Raw genomic sequence first — 21,400 nt, 5'->3', positions numbered from 1 at the left:
CAAGAGGTCCTGTTCGATTCTCGGCTAGAGTGCCTTCTGTGTGGAGTCTGCATGTCCTCCCCGTGGTCGAGTGGCCTCTGAAAGACATACGTGAACGGGCGTGCCTTCGCTGAAGGTTGGGCGTCAGGCTGGAAACTCGGCACCATAAAAAATTTACTGCCAATCATTAGCGGACAGGAGTTCCGCTGTGGCGACCCCTAACCGGGAAAAGCCGAAAAGACAAAAATTCTATCTGGGAACACAAATGCTGCCATTACCCTAATCATGCAATCACTGATGACTAATAAATGTTTTCTCTTCATTGTACATGACCAAAAAGAGTGTTTTTTTTTTCTTACACTTTTACTTCCCTCTGGATCATCATTCTTCTGTTAATGTTGTCAAATGTTTGCCTCCCCTCCACAAAACCACAATGATCTACATCTATCAATTATTGCAAAATTTTTGCCATTCTCTTAGCTATACAAACATAAACTTTATAGTCATGGTTTAAAATTTAAATGGGTCTATATGAAATGGGGTTTCATGGGTCTTTATCCCTTTTGGGCAACACAGCCACCGCAGTTTTTTTTACAAGATACTGGTAACCCCACCTCCACCCACCTGTTTTAAAATACTAAAAAACAATAACTTCCAGATCTTTATCATTTTCTTCCCCTTCAGCTTCCAGACCTCCATGACAATAATGTCTTCTCCTAGATAATTCCTTATTCAGTGACTATATATCACCATTTTATCTTCTATCAGTCTATCTTAGCTATTAATTGCTTTTTAAACCAAATTATAACTTAAGACAAAGGCAAACACACATTCACAGAAAAGAAAACAAACCATATAAACATTTATTTCTTGCATTATAAATTACGTATATGTTTTATTTCTACATAACAGCTATCATTCACTCCAGCATTACATAAATTGCTTTCTTCCTACCATCCCTTAAACCTCACTCCTCCTGAACATTACTCTTCACGTAGTGTTCCCACAAATTCCATTTATTTCCATGTAGTTTGCTCCTTCCCTTTAGTAACGATCCCAATTCCAGATATTTTATCTCTTTACTTACTGCTGGTTTAGATTTTCATTTTCATTTTATAGCAACTGTTTTTGGCTGCCAATAGCATTAAATTTAATAAGGCCTTACTATGTCTAGGTAATTCAGATCATGTATGCCAGCTCAAAAGAATAATTTCCTTAGTTACAGCCATTTGTTCCCCTAATATTTCTGACAGAGAAATCTGTAGGGAAGTTTAATTATCTGCCAACTCATCACATTTTCAAAAACATATTCCCAGTTAAATCTCTCTTCTCCATTATATCTCCAGCATTTGGTATCCACCCGAAGAAAAATTCTTTGAAGCCTGTTGGGATATAAATATACCTATGCAAACCCTTCCAAGCAAAAATCCTAAACCCTCTGAAGTCTGTTACATACTTGAGAGCCATATGTATTTTCTTCCATTGTTTCTTTGTAAATTGCTTTTCCAGGCTCACCCCCCAATCTTTTCTAACCTGCTCTGGTTGATTCTTATAGTTACCATGCAATATTTTATATGCGCAACTAATTATCCCTATTTAAACTGCAGTTTCTGTTCTAGACTTGACTAAAACTCCCTCAGAGCTGGTCTTTCACTTAAAACTCCTTTATCCCTTTTTCTCTGCCTATACTCCAATATCATTCCCTGCTAGGAAAGGTAATCTCTAACCCACAGTCCAAACAACTGCTTGGCCTCAACTCACTCTATTTCGTTTCTCTCACTGTGCATTTCCTCCCTACACCTTCGTACCTTTGCCAGTTTTCTGAAGTAAATACTAACCCCCCTTGCCTATTTTCTGTACCCCTGCTTGTAGTCATCCCTATTAACAAAATATCCATTTTCTTTCCTGTGTTGACTTACTTCTTAGAATACTTTCTGCAATTTTATGAATGCAATATTCTATATGTTTGTTGTTATTTTCCTTAACGATCTGCATCTAAAATCCTACCCTGTCTTCTTATTTCTTGAACTTCCCCTTTGTTTCATAATTGCTCCTTTCTACTTTGATTCATAACCTTCTGTTTATGTTAAATATATGAGCATTTACTGAGTGGCTCTAAAATATCTATACAAATCAGATAATCTAAAACCACCTTGTCCCATGGGGAGGATCAACTTATCCCACTTAACACACGTCCTCTTCCCCTCCCAAATAAATTCCTTTAACTGTTTATTAATTACTGCCTAAAACTTTTCCTCTAGTTGATAAAAATATGCCTGACCTGGATATAAAACTAAAGGAACTAAACACATCTTCACTGCTTGTATCGTACAATTCATTATCGTAAACACGAGTATCCAGATTCTGTTTTTTTATTATATTTTGTTTAGTCTCTTCCCTCATATTCTAAACTCCCATAACACAATCCTTTTTAATCCATACATCTAAATATTCATCTTATTGTATCCCCATAAATATGGGTATTTCTTAACTAATTCATATATTGGGTAGATCACTTACCACTATAGCATTTCTTTATTAATTCTATATCCTGAAAAGACTTGAATCTGTTTCATAGTGTTCCAGAACACTAAGTTGTCACTTCCTGGATTTACCAAGTACAAAGTAACATAAATTGCAAATAAAGCTAACTTTTCCTTCATTAACATTCCAATTATATACTTGAATTTCAGAGTCTCTTATTTTCTTTTTCAATGGCTATAAATATAAAGCAAATAAATTGGAAAGAGGACAACCCTGCATGTCTCCTCTGTTCAAACACAGTTTATCAGAGAGGTACCCTATGACCGTAAATCGTGCTTCCAATCTTTCATAATATTTTTCTTATATTAACTCTGTTATTATACTGAGGGATGCAAATGCTTCTATTCCCCTACTCATAAAAATCTCCTCTTACTTTATCACGTTTTCTCTGCATGAAGACCTGCCAACAATATATCTTAGTTATATTATATTATATTGGGCTTCCCCTCCGGATCATCATTGTTCTATTAAAACTACCAAATGTTTGCCTCCTCTCCACAAAACCACACTGATCCATATCTATCAGTTTTGGCAATATCTTTGCAATTCTCTTATGGTTTAAAACTGAAATTGGTCTATATGAAGCTGAGACAGTCAGGTCTTGACCCTCTTTGGGTAATACAGCAACTACATCTTCCAAGATGCTGATGCTTCTCCTTCATTTAAAATATTATTAAACAAAACCTTCCAGATCTTTGTCATTTTCTTCCTTCCTAACTTCCACAGGAATACCATCTGTTTCTGGAGACTTCCCTGTAGACTGATTATGTATAACATTTTTTATCTTATCTTCTCCTATCTAAACTTTTAGTTGGAGAGTCTCATCTTTCTCTAACCTTGACATAATTAAGTCTTCTATAAATATTTCTATTTGTGCTTTTTAATGGTTTCCGCATTCACCTGCTTTACACACATTTTTATAAAACTTCCAAAATATCTTAAATACCTTTTGTAGGATTCTCTGGTTATTTTTTTCATGTTACAGGCTCCCTATGTCTGGAGACAATCCTTTCAACTTCCTGTTACCTAAGTTGCTGTGCTAAACGTTTTTGTACTCTGGAGTTGTTATCAAAAATAGTTGCATAGCAGCAATCTTTCTAAAGTAATGCTTATTGTCCAAATGCTTCCTTACTTTCCATTTAGCATTCTGCATTTGATTCTCTTCTTGTTCTGCATGATTCCCCTTATTCTGCAGTACTTTAACTGGTGTCAACTCCTCTACATAATTTATATTACTTTTTAAACATTTCTCTGTCTCTTTTATTTCTACCCTATTGTTAAACTCCATTTCATTTTATCCCACTCTCTAGCTATATCTTCTGAAGACATTTCTATATTCCCTAATAATTCTCAAATAATTTCCAATCTCCATTACTTAAATTCCTCTCTTTTTTAACAAACATGTAGGAAAGTGCCAGTATCTTACTTTTACTACATTACTCTGTATTTTTATTTTATTGGTGTACAATTTGAAATAGTTATTGGACATGTGTAAAAGCTTTCCATTAAATGCACATGCCCTGTGAAATATAACTTCTATCCAGCCCAACCCAAGTATTGTACCTTGGGGAATAATATGCAAATTCTATTTGCACCCCTCCTTCGGATTCAAATCTTCCATATCAAACATTTTCATACATTTCTTCAAAAATCTAACTTCTTTTATTATATTTTCCCTTCTAGTTTCCCCTGATACATCCTCATTATTGCAACTCGAGTTCCAGTCTCCACCTATAAATAATACTGCCAGCAGAAAGCTGATTATTTATCCTAAAACTTCCTTAAGCTTCAAAATAGTAGTGTGACAGGCAGGAAGAAGGTTAAAGGAAATGAGGACATTCAGCAAAGAGGTGGATGGATGTGAAAGAAGATCTGCAACAGTCAGGCATGAGTGTTGAAGAAGGCAGGAGTGTGGCATTGAATTGAGAAAGACTGCGACAGTTAACATGATACTCCAAGCCTATGTAGAAAATGGGAAATAGGGGGCTTATGATAATGATGATAATAGTTTTTGTGGCATACAAAATACATGCCAGAGTAATGTTCCTCCCTTTCCAATAGCCCTTTTTACTATCACAAATCTACTAATATTGAATTTCTTCCTCTTTTATCACTAATAGAGCCCCTCTAGCAATCAGTATTATTACTGCTCTTTTCCTTTGTCCCCAATGTTATGCTAAATATCCATCCTGAAGTCCTTTCTTGTCAAATTCACATATTTATATGCATCTTCTGCAGCACTATTTGCACCCAACATTTCTTAATAAAATGCAACACACATTCCTTTTTGTCTATAACAGTAAGGCCATTTACATTCCAAGATAATATGGACAATGTAGCCATTGTGATAAAAAGCTATTTTTCCTACCTTTTACACATGACATATCTTTTGAATGTCTTAGAAAAACAAGCTACTTGGCAGGATGATATTTTATACATTTGCTTCTCCTCATCTCCATTTAAACATATGTCACATTTTTCAAGACTTTTCATTTTACGGAAAACCCTCAAAAAGCTAAATATAATTTCAGAACTCTACCATCCCCTGTTAACTTAGAATAAACACATAAAACTATGTACATTTGCAACAAATAAAGGTTAACTCTCCATGTAAGAGCAATTGCCCCAAATCAATGGCTGCACCCACAGACATTATCTAATCTAAAATTTAGGTTACATATGCTAAAGCATATGTGAAAGCGTGTGTTCTACTTACACTAACTGTGGTCTGCACTTTATTTATTTATTTATTATTATTTAACATTTGTTAACTGGGAAAGTCTGACTTGGAACAAAGCCAATTTTCAGCAGAGGCCAGGGGAAAATGCTCCAGATGCACTTTTCATATGTCTATTCCCCTCCCAGATGTGAAATCAGCTTACATGTTTTCAGAAGACACTAACTTTTAGCCCTAATAAAAACTGCACTGACTATATTTAAATAAAACTAAACTATGCCCAGTTCTATTAAATGCATTAAAGTATTAAGGCTGCTGGGAAGGCTACTATTTTTTATTTACTTCCCCCATTTTCAGACTTTTATTTTTCACTGAATTACTTGCTACTATAAATTTAAATTCTGCTACTAGTATGTGTTAACTGTGTAGTTCAAACCCACCAAGTGTCCAGTAGGAAGCTTTTAATCATGACTAGTGTTCAGTGCCCTGGAACATAATACGTTATAAAGTAGATTTATGTTATCAGCTTATCATAATTGTAAATGCTCAAGGGTAATCACTTCTGCAATCATAACTTCAACAATCTCTGATATGGCAGGCTATCTTCTGAGCTTTCTTGCTTCTACTTAAGAAATGCCCATACTTGGGGCAGAACAAAAGCCTTCTTTTTTTAAGGCCTAGTATGTCCTATTGGTAGACCTTTAACCTATGAATACTGTCAGGCAGGTGATGATATGGTAACCTGTTAGCAGATGGAGATGAGGGTTATTACTGAATCCAGGAATAATAAAGGGAGAAACAGAGAAAAAGAGTTGCCAAACATGAAGCCCAAAAGTGGAAACAGGATGAAAAACCAGAGACTACAGCAGTGACTATACTCGAATATCTACAGTTATGGTTCACTGATACCACAACATCCTGTGTTCCTCATGTAAGTTACTGCTGTAGTCATATCTTCATGGATGAGCCCCACAGCTTCTTCTCTATAGTTCTTTGGTTGGTATGTATCCCTGTGGAGGAAAGCAATGTACATTTTAGTACTGTCAAAGCAAATCTTGCCTTAGCTTTAGAGGTAATGTCCAGTCTGTAGGTTCTGTACAATTTATAAACTGATGACCAAGTTACTGTTTTGAGGATATCACCAGTAGTATCTCTCTATAAAAAAAGCTATTATGATAGCGCTGCCATTAGATGAATGCAACTTTATCCCTCCAAGTAACTCTCACAGATTCTGTGAGAGAAAATAATACAATGTGAGGCAGACTTAGACATTATTTGCTATGAAACAGGCAACCCCTTTTTATTCTCTGTAAAGGTCACAAAAAGATGATCTGTCTTTCTGAAATCACTGTCCCTGTTCAAGTAGTACCTCAGTCCTTTCTGAACACCCAGGGGAAAGAAGGATTGCTTCCCCTTTTTTTCTGTGGGCTAAGAAAGATGGATGGCCTGATTAAGGGTCACTTCTGTCATCATTTTTGGTATAAATGAAGGGTTGGGTGCACAAGGTAAATCTGCCCATATGGAAAATCAAAAAGGGTTCCTTGCACATCATGGCCTGTAATTCTTATATCTTCCTGACTTAGGTAATTGCTGCCAAAAATACTTTTTTGTATACTAGGAACTTTATTATATGTGGAACTTACTAGTTCAATGGGAGAAAGTGATAGTTTTTCTAGTATAAAGTCCAAGTGTGATGCAACTGACTTCCCAAGTGGGGGAGGGCTGAAATACAAGATGTTTTTTATAAACTCCTGCATATCCTTTCTAGTAGAGAGAGGAGGGTCCACAGTTAGGCAGGTCATGACTTTCAAACCCTATGGAACTGGCTGCCTTCCAGCAAACTTTCTATCGAATGTTAAAAATTAGGAGTTATGTACTTACCACCATAACTTGGTATCTGTGTTGTCCATTTTTCATACTTCCTCACTCATGGGTTATGGATCCGATACTCAGATCCAGCTCGGCAACATTTTCCATATTTTAGATCCCAGTCTCAAACTCCTCCTTCTTCCCATAATGCACTACGCTACCACTAACTCCTCAGATTGAGTTTGCTGCCTCTATCTATAGAATTATAGAGACAGGACAGAAAGGTAAGAACTACAACTCAAACGTGGAACTGAAAATTCTTGTAATAGCCAATATGCTTTAGAAGATAAGGCCGGGGGGTTGGCTGGAAGGTGAAGAAGAAAGAAAAATGGACAATACAGATACCAAGTTATGGTAAGTACATAACTCCTAAATCTGATGCTGTCTTTTTTTGATTCTTCCACCTTTAGAGTTCCCAGCTACAAAATTCTTCGGAGACCCTAAAAGAAGGATATACCAGAGCATTGTCAAAGCAAAGGAATTCTGCTTCTGGAGACAATGCCCAGTTTTAAATGTGTCATTAGGGTATAATTTGTAAAAACAAGTGACTATTAGAGATATCAACAAAGGAAACTCTGACAGAAAGGCTGATGAAAAGGTCTTAGATTTGGTAAACTGTCTCTAGGATGAGGCAATTCCAAACCATTTTGGGAATAAAAAAAACAGTCAGGAATATGTAGGCCAAAGGGACTGCTTAACCCAAGTGGTTAGACAGAAAGGGAGATAAACAGTTGGTCAGATTTTCTGCACTGTTTGATCCCATGAAAGAAATAATCATAACTGACTATGGAAATTAAGCAAGTGAAAACATACATTACCCATAATTTGAAAAATTGTGAACAATAACTGGCAATTTTATAAGGTGGAGGGAAAACTAGTAAGAGAGGTCTGCACAGGAAGATTCCTTTCAGAGGAAAACTTTACATAATCTGGAGACAGTCAAGGAAGGGAATTGGTTTCCATAGAAAAGGGTAGCAATTGATACAGGTGTTAGCTGAAGTTTGACAGTACAGAAAAACTCTCCTTCTCCTTAAAAAGGTTGGCAAGAAAAGGAAAGAATAGTAGCTGAGAAAGGCCCAATGTTTGAAACGGATGCCCCTATGTGCAATCAATTCGCTATTATTTATTTAATATCTGTTTACCGGAAAAGTCTGACTGGGTCAGATGAACCCATTGTCAGAGAAGGCCTGGGAAAAGAAAGCTACAAATGCATGCAGATATAACAATGAAAACATAATCATGGCTGTCAAATATTTTACAATAAATTTCTCATAAGAGCAGAAAGGAAAGACAGAGATAAGGAGAAGTGCATCTTATTAATGACAGCATAAGCAAAGATATAGTAGAGGTCCTGAACAAGCTGGTTAATGTTACAAACAAGGGACACGAACCTGCACCATCTTACAATCAGGGAAAATAGAGAAACCATGTAGTCAGTTTGATGGCCTGGAAATTAGAATACTAGATCTCTGAAGGGTGAGATAAGAGATCCCGAGTGGCTCCAGAGTTCATGGAGGGTTATTGAGACGAGACTAGAGAGACAGACAAACCACTCCTGATGGGGCTAAAAAAGAAGAATGAAGACAGAAATCTTTCACCTGCTGACTTGCTGTAGACACTTTGAGATCAACAGAGAGAGGGTTAAGCATAGAGAAGACTGAGGGGGCCAATTGTGAACCCAAGCATCCCTCAGGAATACCCCCGGAGTTGAGATTATAGCGAAGTACCTGTTGACTTCCTTATCTAGGGGAAGGGAAAGAGGTGGTCATAGCAAAGCTGGCCTCAACAGCTAAGAATCAGATTCGCAGTGGATTGAAGGAGGGACCACCCATGAGAAATCAGACTGAATCTACTAAGTCTGTTCGCTGAGCATTGGATTGCCACAGAATGTGTGCCGCAATAAAAAATGCTCTTTAGAAATCACCCATTTCGGACCTTCATGACCTCTCTGCACAAGGGGTAAGAACAGGTTCCTCCTTGTTTGATGATACACTAAACCACTAACATGTAAGTGTGCACAGAATAGCCCTAATGAGAGAACATCCTGAAAGGTCACCAGTGGGAGTAGGAGAGTACTCATCACTAGGACTTTGGTATGCAACCTGGTCTCCAGGTAATACCATGTGCTCTGGGCCAGCTTTCAATTGAAAAACACCCCCCATCCTCTCCGGATGGAAAACTTCCACTGCCACTGTGGATGCAGAAGGAAGGATGAAGAAAAAATCGGCCTAGGAACTAATTGTCCGAGTGGATTCAAGATACAGGCTAATAAAGAATAGAACCACAAGCTTGTAGGGTTAATATTGCCAGAAGGGGGACGGAAGTGACAGTGTGTCTCACACTTACTTTCTTAGTGGTGCGGTGAAGAATCAAGGATGCTATCTGGTTTGTGGCATCCGAAAGAAAGCATATGAATTCCAAATTCTGTACAGAGGATAGATTTGTTTTTTCCAGATGTATAGCAATGTCCAAGGGTCTGGAGATTTGCAACTAGTAATCCCAGCTTGCAATGGTTGAAACCTGGTTGGAGCAGTAAGGAGGTGGTTGTCCAGATACGGAAACACCTGAAATCCTCCAAGCCTCATGCACTCAATCACTACCGCCATGCATATGGAGACACATCCTGGGAAGTGTGGTGAGTGTGAGAGCAGAGTTCTGAATTGGTAAAGACTGGCTCCCAGCCAGAAGCGCAGATGTCGTCTGTAGTGCCTGATTAAGCTGATGTAATAGTACATGTTCAAACAGTATAAAATGCATTCAATTATTCTTGTGGATGATCGGCAGGGTGGACTGAAGCATGACCGTCTGGAATTCAGACTTCTGTACATATAGACAGATCCAAAAAGGGGAGTAACAATGTTTGGATATTATGATTAGCATCCCAGCAGCATTTAAGTCAGTTTAGACATCCAGGTGCTGCCCAGAAGGAAAGCATTCCCTGACTACCTTCATAGGTGGGCAGTTGGACAGCGCTTCAGGAGTGCTGACAGGGTCTGTCAAAGAAAAACTCTGAAGCCTGGGTTTTGCAGAGCAACTCTGCTTCTGGAGCTCAAGCTCCAATAATTAAACTCCTAGAAATACCAGCCTCCTGAAATAAACAAGTATATCTAGTAGCGCATCCATGGAGTCAGAAATAAGCTAAAAGTCCAAGTGGGTCTGATTCTAAGAAGCCAGTGCACCATCTCACTTTCTGAGAGAGTTTGTCATCAAGTAGGAAAAATGTAGAAATAAGAACCTAAGGTTATATTGTGGTCATGAATCTAGTGAAAAGGGGGGGGGGGTTAAGTTTGTAATCCTAGTAGCAGTAAGAAAGAAAAAAATCTCTATGGCGAAATACAGTATCCCGAGTTAGGAAACCATACTAGTTGCGCACCTGTGCAAATCAAGACAGGAAGTAACTGACCAGAATGCCATGCTGGAAGAAATAACAAACAGTGAGCCAGGGTTGGAGGGAATTTTGGATGTGAAGACAACTGCACTATTCAACCTTTCAAATCCAAACATGACACTAACCTATAGAAGCTTCGGATCCAAAGAAAGTTTTTTAGAAATTGCATTGGTCCAACAACTTGGATCTGAAGGAGGTTCTGATTCGAAAAGTGTCTAACACTTGTCTGTTGGACCCTAGGCTTAGGATACAAGAATAGAGACCATTTGTAATATAGCTACTGAAACGTACAAGGCTGACAGAATCCATGGTGAGGTTGTCGAATCCAAGGAATTCTTCAAATCCAGCTACATCTACCAGCAAATTATCTGTCATATCCTAAACTGAGGATGCGAGGGTCCATTGGATCCTTGGTCTAGGGATATTCAGAGAAACTGTAGTTAATCAGATCCTACTGTCTTGGATCCAAAGGATTTTCAAATAATCTGAAGTGCTTGATTACACCCAACCTGTCGGATCCGTGGGGACTTTGGATCCAAAGAATGTCCAAGAATCTTCAGATCTGAGGCTAGGATCTGAAGCCTGGTATGCTGGCTCCAAGCAATCTGTTGTGCTTGATTACAGCTAACCTATCAGATCTGAAGGGGAACATTGTATCTGAAGGAGGTTCTAGGAAAACTCAGATCTGGGCGTTGGATCTGAGATCCTAGTGAGAGCTGGTCTGTTCTTTAAGGTAGGGGGCGTTGAGCCCCAAGAAACCAGCAGCACTTCCCAGGCTTGAATAGCTGAAACAAATTTCTTGTAAGAAAGGGTCATGAACAGAGCAGCAAAAAAGCAGAGGCATGGGATAGTACTTCTCAACTCTACAGATTTTCGCAGAATGTCTATATTCTAGCCTCATATTTTTGGTGCATTTATCGTAGAACTGAGTTTTTCTTGAAAATCACTGACAAATCGTTATGGGTTGGAGTCAGAAAATAATAACAGCCATTTGAGTCTCCAACATCATATCCTTCAGAAATCCATGCTAATGAAAAACCTGTTATTCTATCAAATTTCTAAGTTTGTAAGAGCAATATTTAAAAGGTGACCCTATTTTGGGCTGTATTGCCCATTACTGATGGCTCTGTCCAGATTTCTAACTCTACGAAGCAGAACAAACGGTATGCACAGTATCAAAAGGAGACAAGATAAGTACTCAACAGATAATTCCCTGACCAAACATTGGTTTTTTTTTTTTTTTTTTTTTTTTTTGGTTCCCCAAACATACACTTGGGAAAATGAAAGAGCCCCACACTCATCTGGTAACATCCACCACAGTCTCTGGGGGCCCAGCCCACTGAGACAAAAGGCTTGGATACGGATGCCCATTAAGAACCACAAGGGAAGACAGTGCAATTGTAACACTGCAAGACAAAATACACACCAGGCAATCCCATCCAAGATTCCACTCCACTTGCAAAAAAGAAGGGGGGGGGCCCTCCAAAGCGACTAATCCCCAGCCCAGCTACAAGTCCACATGAACTCCCTGGTTAGATCACCACTGGGTGGCAAAGGCCCGAGCCAGTAAAAGACACTATCCAACTAAACTGCTGGTCAGAAGAAAAATAGCTAACGGCAGAAAAAAACTCACCAAAAGTATGAGGAACAGTCAAACAACATATGTACCCTGTGAAAACCAAGAAAATATACTGACAACTGCAAACCAGGGAAGCAAGAAACAAGACCAGGAAGGCAACAAGCAAAAAAAGCACACAATACACTGCAGTAGCAGCCAAAACCCATAAGGATGGAGACCACACCAATGATGCATCAGAGAACAAGTACTGAAGCATCCCCCAAAAGGAAATTCACGAATCACCTCATCCTGAGCAAGAAGCTAAGAGGGCAGGACACAACAAGGGAAAAAAATAAGCAAAAGAAAGTAACATGCTGAAGTGTTTTAAAAGACAAAGATGGGTGCAGGGTTGCAGGAAAGGGAACATACTGCTACCAGAGTTCAGGTATGCCACTATCTGGGGTTTTACATGGCGCAAGAGAGTCAGGTTATTAACAGTCACTAAGCAAATTCCAAAGGGTTAAAGTAAAATTTCAAAATGCCAAAAAGGGCAAATAACAGCTGTCTAAAACTCAGATAAGATACCAAAAAAAGCGTTTACATGAAAATACAATATACATACATTCCATAAAGAACTGAGGGGGGAAAGAAACTATGAAGAAGGCAACAATTTAAGGAGTGGAAAGTTAAAAATTTTAAACAAGTTTCCTTACAGCTCGAGACTTAGAAATCATCTCAACTGGTGGCAAATGAGATCTGAGGAGTTAGTGGTAGTGTGTGTAGTGCATTATGGCAACAGGGAGGCACTCGAGACTGGGATCTGAAGTCTGAAAAATGTGGCCGAGCCGGATCCGAGGATCGGATCCATAACCCATCAGTGAGGAAGAATGAAAAAGGACAACATCAGATCTAATGTTATAATGCTTGTAAGATGACAAATAAAGCCCCATAAATTTCTACTACTCATAATAAAAAGTCCTCACACAACTACCCTTTCTTCTGTTGAGGAACTAAAACATTTAAGAGTTATTTTTGATCAAACTTTAACCCTTCACTCACATATGTGTCCGTCAGTAAAAAAGTGTTAAATAAACTTAGGCACGACTACAAAATTTCCAACCTTTTAAGTCTTGTAGCAAGAAATGCAATTGTCATTAATGTCTTCATGCCCAGGCTTGAATATGTATTGCCAATAACTAAATTCTGTCCATAATGTTAACACTCTACAGACAATAGAAAATAGAATGTTAACGTTGTCTCCTCTTGCCTCTCATAGCAAACATCACTATTCCTCAGTCCAGCTGGCCAGATGGTGTCCCATTACCGATAGATCTACTTCCCCCCTTGTTCCTTTACCTTTAAGATACTACATGAATTCTTCTATCCCACTTCTTTAGTATACTTTATCAATACACTTCTCTGAAAACTTTTTCTAAAATTGATCCTACTATCTGGAAAGCACTAACTATTGAACTGTGTAAAACTGAAAATCATTCCCAATTTGGAAAACAAGTTAAACTCTACCCTTACAATCACAATGCAAGTGTTTCATTGTTAAAAGTTCATTACACCTTCTCCTCTAATACACCTAAATTTCCCACTCTTCAAACTACTGCTAAAGTATCAGCTGATACACTGAATTACTATCTTTGATGAACCAACTTTGCTTTATTATTGTCTACCATTTTTCTTTATTGAGCTTGCTTGTGTGCGTGCACATGTAAGATCAACTCATTTATACTTTGCTGTGTTCAAAAAATTTTGATACAGTGTACACCAATATTGTAATTTTGTTACTCTGTTTAATACTACTGTAATTTACAGGCATTTTAAATGCAAATGGTATATGTAATGCTTTTGTCGTTTGGCCTGAGATGCAAATAAAATGTTTACCTTTCATCAAGCGTCTCTCTGGTCAACATACTATAACTACTTCTGTATGTAATCATGCCAATGACTCCTCTGCATTTTATTTTGTTTGCTAGAAATTGCACCAGGAATTAGATCTGTATATTTTCTTGTGTTTATGAAAAACATTTGTTTAATAATATTTTACTTTGTCATGCACTAACAGCCTATAACCTCCGTTCTATAATTTTATGTATGTGACTTACAATTTATGATTTATGATGCATAATTATTTCAACTAATGTGAACTCTGACTAAAAGTTATTGTTTCATTTGGGCTTCGCAGCTGAGTACTGCCTGAACCTTGTCCATGTGACCTGTGCATTACTCCAATTAACAAACTTAAATGAAGAAATAAACAACTTGGTTTTATCACTCTTATCCCTGCTTGATGTTGGTCTTACCTCAGCTATGGACAGGCTGATACAAGTTCCAAGGCTGGAACCACATGCATATGGCCATCATTGTTTTTCTTTTCTTGCTCACACACTATGGAACTCAATAACCCAGATAGCATCACAGGAGTTCTTCTATGAGTCAGAGAGCTGTTGCATCTAATTAATAAGGATTTGAATATGCACACTTACATAAATCATGGTTATTCAATGTTTTTGATAACATTAATGTGACAGCTGTGTATTTTATTTTACATTTTTTTTATAATTATTTATTGTGTGTGTGTGCGCGCGTGTGTGTTTATATATATATATATATATATATATATATATATATATATATATTAGAGTGAGAGAGAAATATATGTTGTTATATTATATTTACTGATAAACACATTAAATAAAATTACATGCAAATTTAATCTGATTATCTGAACCACCTTGGTTTGCTGTAAAACTGATTCTTTCCATGTACTTATCAGAATTCTCTACCTGTAAGTGGAGGATGATTGAGTTTACTGTATAAAAAGCTTACTTTTCTACCTTTAGAAAATGTTTCCTGTAAAGTAGTGTCAAAAACAGAGCCCATGGCATTGCTATCATTACGCTTCTACCTACAATTCTAAGACACAGTTTATTCATTTCAGGAAATGTACCAGAGTCCATAAAAAGACGCACACCAGAAATTTTCTTTCAAACTAGCAGCTTACAGAAATTGAAACAAGTCTTTTACCACACATTTTTTCTTCCCAGAGGCTAAAAGAAGTGCTGGCTTAGCAGAGTTAATTAACAAAAACTGCTAAAACTTCTAAAGCTATGTTCTACGTCCTCACAGAGTGCCATCCAAACTCTTGAAAACCTGAAAGCCTTACCATCCTGGACTTCACAAAAATCAGAACCAAGAAAAGATCTCATTCAAATTACCCAAGTAATGAAGCCATCCATACTCCTTACTCTCTCTCTCTCCCCCAAGAGAAGGAACACTCTTCTTTCCTTAATTAAATTACTGGCAGTTGAAAGAATTACACTATGCCAGAGATGTACAGTGCTACAGATGACAAATTCCTGAGATGTAGTTAAACTGCATGTCCACATCAAGTTAGCTAATTTTCTAAACAAAGTAGATATGAGTCAGACCACTGGCATACAGCCAATGTGTTCATTTGTTCCACCAGCAAACCAATTAAAGAAAAAAACTCATGTCACTGGTGGGGCAGGTGAGGTACAAGACTAAGTGGCTGTCAGCCAGCTCTCCTGCCCTGGAAGAGGGAGACACTGGGAATTGTGCAGCCTTAACAACTTTTGAAAGAGACATATCAGACCATCTCTCTAAAGAGGGTAAGAGATGTTCCTCACCAGTTGGTGATGGCCAATGTAAACACCAGGCACAGTGACATCATTGCACAAGCTAACACAGGGATCTTGGCTGTCCACTCCATTAATGAAGGCTCCTGGATCCATTTGCAACTCCTCTGCAGATCTCTCACTCCTCATGCTCTAAACATTGCTTACCATGAGGCAGACTTACCATGGAATCACCTGGTAAAAGGTCACATCTCAGAGTGTCTGAAAAGTAGCTACTAGAAGATTCTGAGTTGGCTGGATGAACAAGCCAGGGAACAGCCAGTGGCTGGGCAAAGGATGAGTGAGAAAGGGAACATGGGGGGAAATGATATGAGCAGCCTGACTACTCTTCCTATTTTCCCCTTCCTGTCAACAGAAGTCAGGCTGGATGATGGCTGAAGTCAGTCAGTAGAGGCCCATTTGTTATACTGCTGCGGGAGCTATCAAAGTAAGATAGCAATGTCAAGAAACAACTGACTAATGGAGAAAATATTTTACACATATTGTAAACAGAAGAGAACATAAAACAACACATACAGTAATGGTTAATGGCTAGTAAACCATGTGTGACCAGCATCAAAAGTAGAACGCAGCATAGAGCAATATGTACCAAAAAAATCATACAGCGTCCAGACCTCATTAATCTTCATTAATGCTAAGTTTAAAAAAACAATCTGTGAGACACTAAACTTACTCTCGGTGAGCACATCAGGATGCTGCATCATAGGGCAACAAGTGGAGCTGATGGCAGTTCCTGTCTCAATAAACCACTGTATCAGTGGAGCTGTTGGCAGTTCCTGTCTCAATAAACCATTGATTAAGAAAAAAATCTAGTATCAATACTATATGTACTGATATTCATTTTTTATCATTTTACCATTTAAGACCTTTACTATATGTTTTTCTTTGGCCATCTCCTGCACTTTAGATGTGTATACCTGGTCCTAACTATTCAAATACCAAGATCAGAATGAGGCTACATGGTGTGACTCCATAGTCCAGACACGCCTTACTGTGCTCCAGGCAATCCATGCTTAATAAGCAGCAAAGGCACAAGAGAGGCCAAAGGGGAGGATGTGAGCAACTGTCCAGTGTCGGCTCACCCATCCTAGAGGTTGTGAGATAGCCTAGGCTCACTACAATATACAATGTACAAACCCAGCCAGCTCTGCACTGCAAATATGGTGCACCTCTCAGTGCAGAGGTTGCCAGTGCTTGCAAGTGTTCATGAACCTCCAAAGGGCAGCAATCACAAAGCTATTAAGGCTATCACAAGGTAGGCAGATGTCAGGGAATACTCTCCAGCTTGCAGGAACATACTGCAATAGTATCCTTTATCTCTTTAATGGTCCGCGACAGGGGTTAGGGTTTACCCCGGGAAGGCTAAGGTGGGTCTATTACTGGCAGTTGATGGTCAGCTGTGGGGAGGACAAAAAGCTGAGAATACATGAAGAAGTCTAAGTCTTGAAAAATACCAACATTAACATTTAATTATATGTCTCAATTTTGCATCTGCATACACACAAACCTTTTTAAAAGAAACACATAACCATTTGTTTTACAAAGCATGCTACTAACCTGCTGCTATAGTTTTGATATCAATCAGGTAAGACAGCTTCTTGTTATCCTCAATTCCTCTTTGCTTCCGCTCATTCAGGCGAACACTACAAATCAAATTCAACAAAATGTCTTAGTACTACTCAAAAGAATTGCATTAATGTGCAATAAAAAGTTATTACCGCTATTCTGGGGATAGTTTTACATCCACAATCAAAAGTTACCACTGTTCAGTTTTAATATGCAGCACCTCTACAAATTCAAATATTGATGATAAATTTAAAGGACAGTTCAGCCCATCCCACTGCAATGAGTATATCTGATGCAAGACAGGTGTCTTGCATGCAGCAACAGTTAGAATGTGCTTTTCCTAAGGGAAGATGTTATGCATCTCTCAGCTATGACTCTACACATAGCTGCCTGGTGAGAGAAGAAAGGTAAGGAATCTATAAAGCAAAGACTCTGGTAGCTTCTGGTAGCTTCTTGGACAGCATTCTCCCAACAACCAGCGATAACCCTACTGAGGAAAAATGGGTCTGGGTCATTGTGAGACAGCTGATGGTTGGTAGTCATTTGGGATAAAGATATTAAAAAAGGTTTCAGTAACAACAAGACAGTACAACTCTACAGCAGTAGACAAAAATCTCACTCTGGTTAGTTATTACAGCTCTGAGGCTTGCATGGATCTGCCAATACATACAAGCAACTCATTATGCAATATGCCAAAAATTACTGGGGATGGTGAAGGCAACTCACTCTTTTATACTGTATATCCTGTAATCCAGAAAACAACAAAACGAACAGCACCAAACACAAATGTAAGGAAACTGGCTCCAATAAAAGCTGTCCCTTCCAAAAGTTCCTCTTTTCAAAGGAACAACTAGTGAAAAACACTTCCATCAAACGCACTCTGTTAATATCCAAAACGTAGATGTTTATTTCACACAAAACAATAAATAATAAAAATAAAATCAAATATATGAAAAAATGAATGGATTAAGCGCTTTCATCTCCCATCAGGAGACTTCATCAGAATTAACTTCTACAAGTGCTTTACCCATTTATATTGCTAAACAATCCGTATCATTGGTCAAGGTGTTAATTATGCCAACATATTAACTATTAAAGTGCTAGTGCATAAACAGTTGCAGTTTATAGGGTATACTACCAAATTCCTACTTCTCTTTATAAAACAATATGTATTATAACTCATCCTGTGCAAAATTTTTTGTAAAAAAAAAAATATATATATATATATATATATGGGTCTATCTTACGAAGATCGGAGAAGACCGACGGATCAAAACCCGACGCTGAGAACATCGACATGGGAAAAGGCTGTGTATGTATGCGGTAGTGACGGACGTTAGGGTAAGTGTGCGACTGTGATAGTTTGTGGGTTAGGGTTAAGTGAGTTAGGGTTAGCTAGGTAAGTGACTGTGATAGTTTGTGGGTTAGGGCTGGTAGGGTTAGTTAGGGGTTAGCGGTTAGGTGTCGTGCGAGATAGTGCGGACCTTAGGGTTAGGTTGTAGGTAGTTGTGTATGTGAGGTTTAGTGTTGGTTTGTAAGGATTTTGGTGTGCTTGTGTTGTGTGTGCTTTTGGACCGGATTTGTTTTGTTTGTTGCTTGTCGGGATTATGGTGTGTCGGGCATGTGAGGTTTCGTGTTTGTGAAATGTCGGTTATGTGGTGTCGGTGATTTTGTTGTCGGTTTTGACATGTCGGTAGTAAGATAGATCCATATATATATATATATATATATATATATATATATATATATATAAAATGAAGAATACCATACAAAAATACATGTAAAATATATAAAAAAATGTGTAAATATATATGGTGTTGAAGTTCACTGAAAACTAATTACGTAGAAGCCATAAATTATAATAGCAACAACAGTAATAATAAATTCTATAAACCATTCTATATAACAAATATAAAAACATTGTTAAAAATGTTAAAAACATACTCTTAATAATAAATATATATATATACATATATATATATATATATATATATATATATATATATATATGTATAAAAATTGGATAAAAATAAAATACAAGGTGGATGTATACATACAGTTTGTGTTAGTGGTTTGTATACCCTGTAAACTGCTCTGTTTATGCACTAGCACTTTAATAGTTAACATGTTGTCGTAATTAATGCCTTGACCAATGATATGGATTGTTTAGTAATATAAATGGGTAAAGCACTTGTAGAAGTTGATTCTGATGAAGTCTTCTGATGGGAGATGAAAGTGCTTAATCCATTCATTTTTTTCATATAATTGATTTTATTTTTATTATTTATTGTGTTGTGTGAAATAAACATCCACGATTCTCCCTTTACAATCCAGCTTGGCCTCTATGTTCTGAACACCAATATTTTCTCCAAATACACAAACCCAAACTTCCTGCAGGTCAATTATTATACTCCTGGACAATTTTCAAAATACAGAATAACCTTCCAGCTTCTATCCACTTACAACCAATACCTTTTAACTTCAAAAGTGTATTACACAATCATTTTTTATTCTCCAAGTGGATATATAACTGTTCAATTCCCACCTCAGCCATTACTTAAACTTAATCGACCAATTAAACCCTGAATCTGTTTATATCTAGCTTTTCCTAATAATTTATTTTTATTTATTTATTTTATTTACTTATTGATTGATTGACGTTTGTTGACTGGGAAAGTCTGACTGGTATAGGAACCTATTTTCACTGTAGGCCCGGGGAGAAAAACTTCTCAAACACATTACAATTACACAGTATTTTACATGAATTTACAAAAATGACAGTACAATACAGTACAGTATAACAAAATGTGAAATAGACTAATAAATTGTGCAAAGTTACAATATCAGAGAGAAAAACAGAGTAATTTACTATATATGTGTCTACTTCTCTTGTTCGAAAACACACTTCTTCAAACAAGAGAAACCTGAGACCTACTTTAGTGAAAGTGCACTTAACCCCACTGTAGTGTAATCTCAGAGTTAGTATATATAAGTAGCAGGGGTGTGGGGGGATGGGGGTACAGGGGCGCTTGCCCCCTGCAAAAATGTGTTTCACTTTACCGGACCGGACCTCTGCTACTTATATATACTACCTCCAAGATTGCACTGCAGTGAGGAAAAGATATATCCTCACTGTACCATGCTTTGGTAAACTGATTTTCGCAAAAGTGCACTTTCAGTTGAGTGCACTTTCGCTAAAGTGGGTCTCGTTTTTCTCTTGTTCGAACAAGAGAAGCAGGCCTATATATATATATATATATATATATATATACATATATATATATATATATATATATACATATATATATATATATACACACACACACACACACACACACACACACACACACACACACACACACTATTTCTTTTTGAAAGCTAAGAAATGGAAAGATCACTAGAGGGGTAGTGTTAGGTTTATAGAATTAATAAAGGGAAAGAAAAATCACTAGTGGGGTAGTTTTAAAGGGATGAGGGATTAGAATGATAGTTAAGGTTAGTGAGATTTATATTAAGAACAGAGTTGCCAATGCTCAAACCCTCCTTGAAAACGTTCCATTCTCAACTTTTCCCAATCGATGTATTTCTCTCTGTAATACTCAAATAACTTCTGGTCAGATTTGAAAAAAAAAAATTTCACACACCTGATTTTTGTATTTTATATTCCTTTCTACTTACATAATATAAGTGCAATCCTATTGTTAATCTGTGTAAGATTTTGTTGTATTCTACTTGTATAAAATCTGTATTAAGTACTTAATGTATATTTATATGTACCGGAGCTTTTCTCCCCAGGCCTCTGTTGAAAAAGGGCTTCGGCTCTGTCAGACATTCCTGGTCAACAAATGTAAACTAAATAAAATAAATAAATAAATAAATAAATAAAGTAACTTATAGATAAAGAAGTTATGTACTTACCATAACTTTCCATGTGAGTTTTTCATCTCGCCTTTATTCTTACATGTGGGTACGGAGCCAAGCCATCTGCTCTGCGTCGGCCGCTTTACAAGCTAAAGATCTCAGAATAGTTCGAGGCCAGGCCTCTATCCCACATTGCTCTCTGTCCTACCCCAGATCTAGTTTGCTGAACTCAGCAATAGTAAGTATAACTCACTAAAATATTCCAGCCAGAGTAAGAATCCCAGAACAGG

General features: G+C 37.5%; 1 protein-coding gene across 2 annotated transcripts in view; it reads right to left on the bottom strand.

Moving 5' to 3' along the window:
* Positions 1-21,400, bottom strand: part of IFT172 (intraflagellar transport 172) — a 3,348,311-nt gene that overhangs the window by 2,298,901 nt on the left and 1,028,010 nt on the right. For both annotated transcript variants that reach the window (XM_044075467.1, XM_044075468.1), the window contains exon 14: positions 17,241-17,326. In XM_044075467.1, the coding sequence (XP_043931402.1) occupies positions 17,241-17,326 (86 nt within the window). The remainder of the gene's footprint in view (positions 1-17,240; positions 17,327-21,400) is intronic.

This window comes from Protopterus annectens, chromosome 6.part1, assembly GCF_019279795.1.
Source record: "Protopterus annectens isolate FY-2018-M chromosome 6.part1, PAN1.0, whole genome shotgun sequence".
Classification (NCBI taxonomy): Eukaryota; Metazoa; Chordata; order Ceratodontiformes; family Protopteridae; genus Protopterus; species Protopterus annectens.
Note: the sequence above shows the minus strand (reverse complement) of the source record. Positions and strands in the feature narration are given on the sequence as shown.